Source organism: Anastrepha ludens, chromosome 2 (genome assembly GCF_028408465.1).
Source record: "Anastrepha ludens isolate Willacy chromosome 2, idAnaLude1.1, whole genome shotgun sequence".
In the NCBI taxonomy this organism is placed as follows: Eukaryota; Metazoa; Arthropoda; class Insecta; order Diptera; family Tephritidae; genus Anastrepha; species Anastrepha ludens.
The window spans coordinates 29,682,273-29,690,672 of record NC_071498.1 but is presented as its reverse complement, the minus strand read 5'-3'; the positions used below and the strand labels follow the sequence as shown (position 1 = coordinate 29,690,672).

General features: G+C 36.8%; 2 protein-coding genes across 4 annotated transcripts; both read right to left on the bottom strand.

Annotated features, from left to right (window-relative positions):
* Positions 1-1,350: 1,350 nt before the first annotated feature.
* Positions 1,351-3,622, bottom strand: LOC128857037 (uncharacterized). Its single transcript, XM_054092563.1, has 3 exons — positions 3,180-3,622; positions 2,616-3,115; positions 1,351-1,938 (listed from the first exon to the last, which is right to left on the bottom strand). Exons 1-3 carry the CDS (start codon positions 3,530-3,532, stop codon positions 1,568-1,570), a joined length of 1,224 nt encoding a protein of 407 aa, XP_053948538.1. The 5' UTR covers positions 3,533-3,622; the 3' UTR covers positions 1,351-1,567.
* Positions 3,623-7,596: 3,974 nt separating this feature from the next.
* Positions 7,597-8,400, bottom strand: LOC128857018 (antennal-specific protein OS-C). Of its 3 annotated transcripts, none has more exons than XM_054092543.1 (3): positions 8,295-8,400; positions 7,962-8,211; positions 7,597-7,731 (listed from the first exon to the last, which is right to left on the bottom strand). In XM_054092543.1, the coding sequence occupies exons 1-3, from the start codon at positions 8,367-8,369 to the stop codon at positions 7,721-7,723; spliced, it is 336 nt and encodes a 111-aa protein (XP_053948518.1). In that variant the 5' UTR covers positions 8,370-8,400; the 3' UTR covers positions 7,597-7,720. The 3 variants fall into 3 exon arrangements, with proteins under 3 accessions (XP_053948518.1, XP_053948526.1, XP_053948511.1); XM_054092551.1 differs by having other exon boundaries at positions 7,992-8,211; XM_054092536.1 differs by lacking the exon at positions 7,597-7,731 and having other exon boundaries at positions 7,799-8,211.

Genomic DNA, 8,400 nt, shown 5'->3' with positions numbered 1-8,400 from the left:
TTTTACAGAAATGAGCTCCTCCTCTTCGACTGACTCTTCCAGGAAAAACAATGCAGGTATCGGAAACAAAAGTTCAATAACAAGTAGCTTGACGACGACAATTTTAGTGGCCAGTTGGAAGCTATGGCTGACGATCCATTCAAATGCAAATGCGCTGCGTGCGACAAAGTTTTGAACTGCGGTAAGTCCGGTTTGCAAAAGCACGCCGAAACAAAAATGCTCCAAAAAAATATGAAGGCAATAAAAAATACACCTAAAACAAACAGTTTTTTTAAGAAAAAGCCGAGTAAACCGAATGGTTCCAGAAATTTCGAAAAAAGACTTAGCATTTTCTTCGCTGACCATAATGTCGCGCTGCAAGTGGTGGACCATTTAATCCCACTCTTAAACGAAATCGTTCCGAATTCTGAAATAATAAAAAACTCTAAGCTCGGAAGAAAGAAGTGCACCAACACAATGAAAAATGTATTGGCAAAAGAGGAAAAAGACAATTTAGTACAAAAATTAATAGTAAACAAATTTTCCATAATGATCGATGAGAGCACAGACATCGGTCTCAATAAGCATATGTGTCTCCTGGTCAGATTTTTCAACGAGGAAAGCGATCGGTTGTGATTAAATTGTCCACGATTCATTGCGTTGGAAAATATTGCAATTTATTTTCAAAGTCAATGTAGTATAGCCCAAACAGTGCTTTTATTGAACAGAGAGCAAAATCATATTTACTGAGGAGGCGCGCTTTCATCTCGGCTGCCATTGTTTATAAACAAAACTGCGGTATTTGCCGATTGAAAAACCAGCGATTTAAGATTGAATTGGTGTCATGTTTGTCGAAATGAAAAGACCGAATATGCATTGTCCATTTCATATTTTCTCTATATCCACTTAAAAATTTACTTTTCACACAGCATACATTCTTTTCTTCGCATGATTAATTATAAAAAATACTTAAAACTACGTTTGTACACAGCTAATGCATATCTTCCGCTTATATGTAAATATGGTTTAATACATTTTCGTTAAATTTAGGCTGTAGTAATAATGTAAGACCTATAGTTTTCTATTTTAAAGTAAACACAAAATATTTAACGATTTTTTTTATAAATAATTAGAAACATTTCCGTTTGTTATATATATATATATTTGGCGCGTACAGCCTTTTTGGGTGTTTGGCCGAGCTCCTACTGCTACTTGTGGTATGCGTCTTGATGTTGTTCCACAAATGGAGGGACCTACAGTTTCAAGCCGACTCCGAACGGCAGATATTTTTTTTGAGGAGCTTTTCCATGGCAGAAATACGCTCGGAGGTTTGCCATAGCCTGCCGAGGGGCGACCGCTATTAGAAAAAACTTTTTCTTAATTTTGATCTTTCACCGAGATTCGAACCGACGTTCTCTCTCTGAATTCCGAATGGTAGTCACGCACCAACCCATTCCGCCACGGCGGCCGCCGTTTGTTACGTTCAATAAAAATTCCCTGCTAGACTTTTATGACTTTTACAAATACTATTCATTCTTTCGCATTATAATCTAAGTTAGTAAACTAAAGGTTATGAAAATTAGAAAATTTAATTATTTTCAAAGTATTCACTTAAGCTGTCGCGCAATTTATAAGCGCTTTGTGTAGCGTTGTTTGAGTAAAACCTCTTTGTTTTCTCTAGAGGAATAATCTCGTCACGCCAATCCCCAGGAAAGAGAGTATCACCTTCATAGCGGTCCACATATCCGGGAGGACAATAAGTACTATCATGGGTCCGAGCAAAGTTATGAAGCAGTAAGGTGGCTTTCAACACCTGTTGCATATTACGAGGCGACAAATTCAATGGATTTGTTAAAATTCTCCAACGAGCTGCCAAAATACCAAATGCATTATCAATCACTTGACGTGCCCGATCCAATCGCGAATTAAAAATTTCACGTCTTTGTGAGAGAAGCTTTCCTAAAAACGATAAAAGACAAATTTAATGCATACCACACAATTTAGTTACAGGCATACGTAACAAAAGTAAATAATTAGGAGGAAGAGATTGTAAAATCGCCTGCAGAGGATTACACGAGAATATTTTATAGGATCTGATATGCAGACAAACCAAAATTAATCGTTCACACGGAATGACCCTGATTTATATCCGGCCAAGGACTGTCACTCCAGCAACATGCCGCGTATGTAAATATGGGGAATGTTTATGCTAACACTTACAAAAGTGTTGCCCCCACCAGGGTAGTGGGCAATTGCAGCAGCTCCCCCGACATCACAATTGCTAGCGCAGGTCTGATAAATAGCATAACGTGGCAACCTTTGCTATCGCTTGCATCAGACCACTTGCCCATTATCATCTCGATCCAGAAACGTGCCGACTTTGTGTCCGCGGATCACCGGTCATACATCAACTTCATCATAATCATTGTGGTTTGGTGTCGGAAATTGGCCAACTCGGATTGATAAAATGTGCTATAGAATATAATCTATAAGACTAGTTTACGAATTTTTGCAGAACATTGATCTCTAATCTATTACTTATACTCAGACGAAGGACTTACTGATATTATTTTATAACAATTCTTCTGTGTGAAAAATGGTAATGAATAAATATATATTATTTAGATATTTCGTACCTGGATAAAGCTTCATTATATGAGGTTTTAGTGGACACACGTTATCGCCAACAAAATAATAGGGAAATTCGATTTCACTATTAGGAAGAATTTTATCTTCAGGTAAATTGAGTCCACCCTCAAAAAGATTATCTGCGAAATCTAAACCCCAAGTATAATCATAATCCTTGCGACGAAAAACAACGGCATCTATACCTGTAAAGGTATAGCTGGCATCACAAGTTGCTAGTATGGCCACAGAATATCTTCCTTTTTTGTTTGGGCTACTTAATTCAATTGTTCTTGTGTCTATAGCTCCAACACAGTTAGGCAATTGCAATTTTGATTCAAACTGGCGCGATAGCTCTACCCAATCCGGGGTCTGTTTCATTGGCAGATATGTGTCACATAGCGAGTTCCAAAGCACCTCACAGGTTTCGCTCACAATACGACGCACAAAAGGCAAGCCCAACTCGAAAGCTGATGACGGCATTTTTTTGGAGTTCCCATTTGCTAAATACCTGTTGACATATACATTTAAATATTAATTTAACAAGTGCAAGATGAAGCTATTCCATTACTTACAAAAGTGTTACAAATAGTCTACATTTTGGTGTAATACCATGACGCATGGAGCACTTGAATAAATCCAATTCTACCAAATTAAAAAGTAACTCGAAGGCTGCTTGAGACATATGTACGGAAGATCTGAACTCTTCTGGATCACTCTGGCATGTTTTATTTAAATACTGGGCGAACAAATTATCTTCCCCTTCACAGTCTTGTGGATTTCTAGTAATCCTCCTTGTTAGTCTACGACGTTCGTTTACTTGGCGGATTTGAGACCTATGCCCATTTGATATAATATCGAGATATTTGCGAGCTTCATTTAGTAGCAGAATTATTATTACTAAGTCCATAGTATCGTCGAAATCCATTTTTATAAAATCAGTGGCTCATATAATAAACAAAACCAAAATTGTTTTGCGGCAAACTTAACTTTGTTTCGTTTTGGAAATTCAAATATAAACAAATGAAGAACATATGGAAATGAAACGTTAGGTAAAAAAAACACAGGCTGCCAATGAGCATAATATTTGGATGGTTTTTTTCCTTGCTAGTGTTCTCGTGTGCGATAGTTTGTACCAATTACATTAATTCGCATACCTGGTAGTTTTTGATAACTTGTGACAATTATTACAATAACAGCTTATGGTTGTCGTGTACACAAAACTATTGTAACCTAGGGGAAGTCGAAAGAACAAGGTGACATTTCACTTTATGGGAAGCTGATGGTTTCAACTGCAACAAATTTCATAGACAATGAATTCACACAAATCAGAAAATTGAATTTCCGTAGCAAATGCAAATTAAAGCATTCAAATATGAACGAAGTAAGTAAATCTACTTTGGATTCCATGGAATGAATTTGGAAATCACAGAGAACCGTAATTACAACAAATTAAAGATAGATTTTAACAATAAATTTCAAATTTAAGATAAAAGCTCTTTCAACACTTTGTCTTTAAAACGGCATTCTAAGTTTAGTGGTTTTTGTTGTCAAAATTGAAAGGGCCCTTAATCTGAAGAGTAAAAAAAAAAAAAACAATTAAAAATATGCTTCACTATCCAAGGATATTTCGTTATAAGGAGGATTTTTACTCAATATAAAGCAACTGTTTTACATTTGACAGGAATCCTTGATATGAGCGAATTCGTTAATAGCAGAGGGATTCCGATTTTAGCAAGCTTCCAAGTTCTTATAGTGCTACGATTTTTAGGAAGAAATGTCTACCGAAGCGACGTAGGTGAGTAAAATTAATTGAAGTGTAGAGACTATTTAATTTAGAAAGTAATCTTGGCTATTTCAGACGAATGCTTCAGTATAAAATTTCTATTTATACACTGAAATTTTCAAAATTGTATATTTGCCTTCTCTTTGCTAATCCATTTTTACTTTATATATATATATATATTATTTTTTATATATTTTTTACTATTTTTTATATATTTTTTACTATTTTTTATATATTTTTTAAATATTTCTCATATATTTTTACAAAAATCAGTTGTTATAGGATGAACTTGTTAAATGCTCATATTTCTTCATAGTACTTAGTTTATTTTTTGTTTTCATTTCATATGAGTGACCCTCTTTTGTGTTACTCTAGCAAAAACCTGCCATTATTATTCCACAATTTAACAAGAAAGTTATCCTAAATAAATAGAAAAATAATAAAAAGAGGGTTCGAATTATGTGTTCGAAAATTTCGTGATCGTAATTTAGCACAGATTGTCATAAATTTAAGGCGAATTGTTATAAAAATGTTAATTGTTATAAAAAGTAAACGCCAGTTTGTTATTTGTGAACAAAAATATTCAAATATTAACGTTTGAAAAACTTTAACCGTTAAAATTTAAATAACTATTTTTCGTTCAAAAAGTTCCGATGAGAAGGGTCATATAAATTACTTATGTTTTGGGGGAAGGCGGCAAGGGTTCAAATAAATATTCTTACTTTACCGCAAAATGGGCAAATTATTAATATTAAACTTAATTTTTTTAAAGATACAACTAAAATTTAATAGTTTATTGAGTTTTTTTATTAACTAAGCTCAATTTTTTTACTACTTAAGCTTAAACAATTATTTTTTTGTTATAAATTATTAATTTTTTCCGGCTGTCTGAACTTTAATGCTTCCGAAGGGGACTTGTAACTTAGCTTTTGTACGTCGTTATGCCAAAGACACGACATTTGATGACCGCTATTCTAGGAATATTTATTCTTGTACCAATCATTTGAAGTTCAATTCATAATAGTCATGCTTCGAGAGCCGACGTATTTAAAGAAAATTCCTTCGTTTAGCTCTTCAGCGCCTTAACACGTTCCCTGTCCGCTGAGCCACATATGGTTCAGGAAACGTGCACCTGATAAGCACTGATACGTTCCTGAGCCATATGTGCGTCAGGGGTAACGGAATTGTACAGTTTCTGCACTGGACGTGCTGGTACGATAATAAAGTAAAAACAAATTATTCAAAAAACTCTGTTGGACTTTTCGGTCAATTTTGCATTTTTGTATTGGGACAGGGAACGTGTTAAACTTTCCAGCCCGCTTCCATCTTATGCTTTTCGCTGTCAACTAAGAAACTCACAGCCACTAGAAAAAAGAACCATTCAGTTTTTAATATTTCTCTTCGACTTGGCTGTGGATCCATTGATTGTCCTGAGTTACTCGAGCAAATTGGTTTTAATATTCTTCGCAGAATCAAATTCCGTTTAAACGCCATTTTATCTTGACCCACTTAGAGCTAATTATTATTAGTTTGGCCCAATCTTTAGAGCACTTTCGGAATTTAATATGTCTCAAAGAGAGTTGATATTAAATCCTCATTATGAAGATGTGGATCTTAAGTAAACACTACGATCGTTTTATCCTTAGGCTAAGTATCTAGAACTTTGTAATCTAGTATTTAAGATTGGGCTATGTTATATAATATATAAGTAATTTCACTTAACTCCGGTTACTTTTAAGTAAATAAGTAATTTTGATATCATAAACCGGCGATCTGCGTGACTGCGTCAGCTGGTAAGGAATAACCCTACTTAAAACCATCTACAAAATTGTAGCCGCGATCATACAAAGCAGGCTCAAAGATATCGAACGCTCCTTAAGAGACGAGCAAACTGGTGTTTGCCCTCACCGAAGCTGTGTTGACCAAGCCAGCACACTTCGGATTATTCTAGAACAATCAGTTGAGTGGCGCTCTTCGCTCTATATGCTGTACGTAGACTGAAAGAAGGAGTTTGACACTATCGAACGAGACGCAATATGGCTGGCACTAAATACAAAGGGAGAAAGGGCACTAAATCAAAGCCCTCTATAATAACTCCGAAGTTGCAATGCTTCACAAAGGCGATATCAGCGATACATTCACTACAAACGCAGGCGTAAGGCAAGGTTGTCCCCTGTCGCCCCTTCTCTTCGCCATCGTCCTTGATGGCATCATGAGCCATCTGACCCTGCACAAAAACGGATCGTGTGGAGTTTCACCACACATCTTGAGGAACTGGACTTCGTCGTTGACATCTGCCTCTTCTCTCACAAACTCTCTGACAAGCAAGCGAAGGCGGACAGACTAGTCGCGCTGCCACGCACTGTCGGATTGGAGGTCAGCATCGCCAAGACCAAGGCTATGAAAGTTAACCACAGTAACGCAAGGCGGAAATTGGTTGACAGATGCCCGGGGGAATTTGTCGAAAGCTTCTGCTACCTCGGCTGCATCATCACAGCAGATGGTGGAGCAGATGAATATGTCAACTGCAGGCTAAACAAAGCAAGGGCGTCGTTCGGACAAATGCATACAGGATGGGGGAGCTCACAAATCTTCAGGCGCACTAAACTACGAATATTCGGCGTTTCCACGACGGTCGGTTCTGCAATACCGAAACGACCAGGACTTATATCCAGCCAAGGACTGCCATTCCAGCAGCATTCCCCGTATGTAAGTATGCAAAATGTTTAAGCTGCTACAACAACAATAACAACGAATATTCGGCTCATGCGTAAAGTCCATATTGTTGTACGGAAGCGAAACATGGCTGGTTGCTAACACCATCACACAGAGGCTACAAAATTTCGTCAACAAACGGCTCCGCATCATCTGCAGAATATTCTGGCCAAACACCATCAGTAACCAATGAAGAACCCATCCTTAGGCATATCAAACGCAGAAAGTGGCGATGGATAGGTCAAACGTTGAGAAAACCACCAGATAGCATCACGAGAATGGCAAGGGAGCAGGGGTCGTGGTCGACCAAAAAATATTTGTTGCTCGTACTAGCAGATGCCGATGTCTTATGGGACGGTGCGAAAGCAACAGCACAGAACCGTGTACAATGGAAGAGTCTTGTCGAGGCCCTATGCTTCCGAGAGGAGAAAACAAGGAATAAAAAAAAAAAATATCACAAACTGAAGTAAAATTGAAATGAAAAACCTCTATTAAAAAGTGTTTATAAATATAATTTCGTTCAGAGTTGTTACATAAATTAAATTATAATGACGTATTTACAAGTTGATGTGTACACATGCACGTATGTCGCGTATTTAAAAGTTAAAATTGCCACTATCCAATCGCTGCAAATAAAAATTGAAATTGCATATAAATAAAAAAAAAAAACAAATAGAATGGGGTAAGAAAAATATAAATTTTTTGCAAATTTCAAATTTAATCGTGTTGTATAATATTTTAAATTATTTTTTTGACCTAAGAGCATCCGTTAAAAAATCTATTTCTTTTTTAAAATCTTTTAAAAGTTTATAGTTTTCGCCCACTCGCTCGGCTACTAAATTTGCCACGGAATTACCTTCGACAAGTATCGGCACGACTTTCTCACCCAAGGTTCGAAGAATCTCCACTATTTTGAGAATTGTTGCTGGATCAGGCAATCCTGGTATACCAGCTTTTCCCGCTAACTTTCCATCACCGCCTTTATTTGTATTTTCCCCACTTGTTGCCTCTAATGATCGTTTGGGACGAGACTCGTTGGAATCTTCAACGGTTTCCTCTGAGGATGAATTGTCATCTTCCTCTGATGGCGGCGCTGCATTGTCGGCCTACATACACACACATATGTACATATAAAGGATGCACATTAATATTACGATACAGTTGCGCACAGGAATATTAGGTATCTTACTTCGGCTGTTACTAAAAACGCCATTAAGGACAAAATCAAACCAAGCAACACAAGACTGCGCCCGCAGTGTAACATTTTACAATATACAAAAATGGTCAGGTAATGG

What these genes read in the sequence shown, in the direction of transcription:
- LOC128857018 (XM_054092536.1), bottom strand. Translation starts at nt 8,369, where the DNA reads ATGTTACACTGCGGGCGCAGTCTTGTGTTGCTTGGTTTGATTTTGTCC. An exon ending in CGTTTTTAGTAACAGCCGAA is followed by an intron (nt 8,212 to 8,294) that starts GTAAGATACCTA and finishes GTGTGTATGTAG; the next exon opens with GCCGACAATGCAGCGCCGCC.
- LOC128857037 (XM_054092563.1), bottom strand. Translation starts at nt 3,532, where the DNA reads ATGGATTTCGACGATACTATGGACTTAGTAATAATAATTCTGCTACTA. An exon ending in AGACTATTTGTAACACTTTT is followed by an intron (nt 3,116 to 3,179) that starts GTAAGTAATGGA and finishes ATATGTCAACAG; the next exon opens with GTATTTAGCAAATGGGAACT. An exon ending in TATAATGAAGCTTTATCCAG is followed by an intron (nt 1,939 to 2,615) that starts GTACGAAATATC and finishes TATCGTTTTTAG; the next exon opens with GAAAGCTTCTCTCACAAAGA.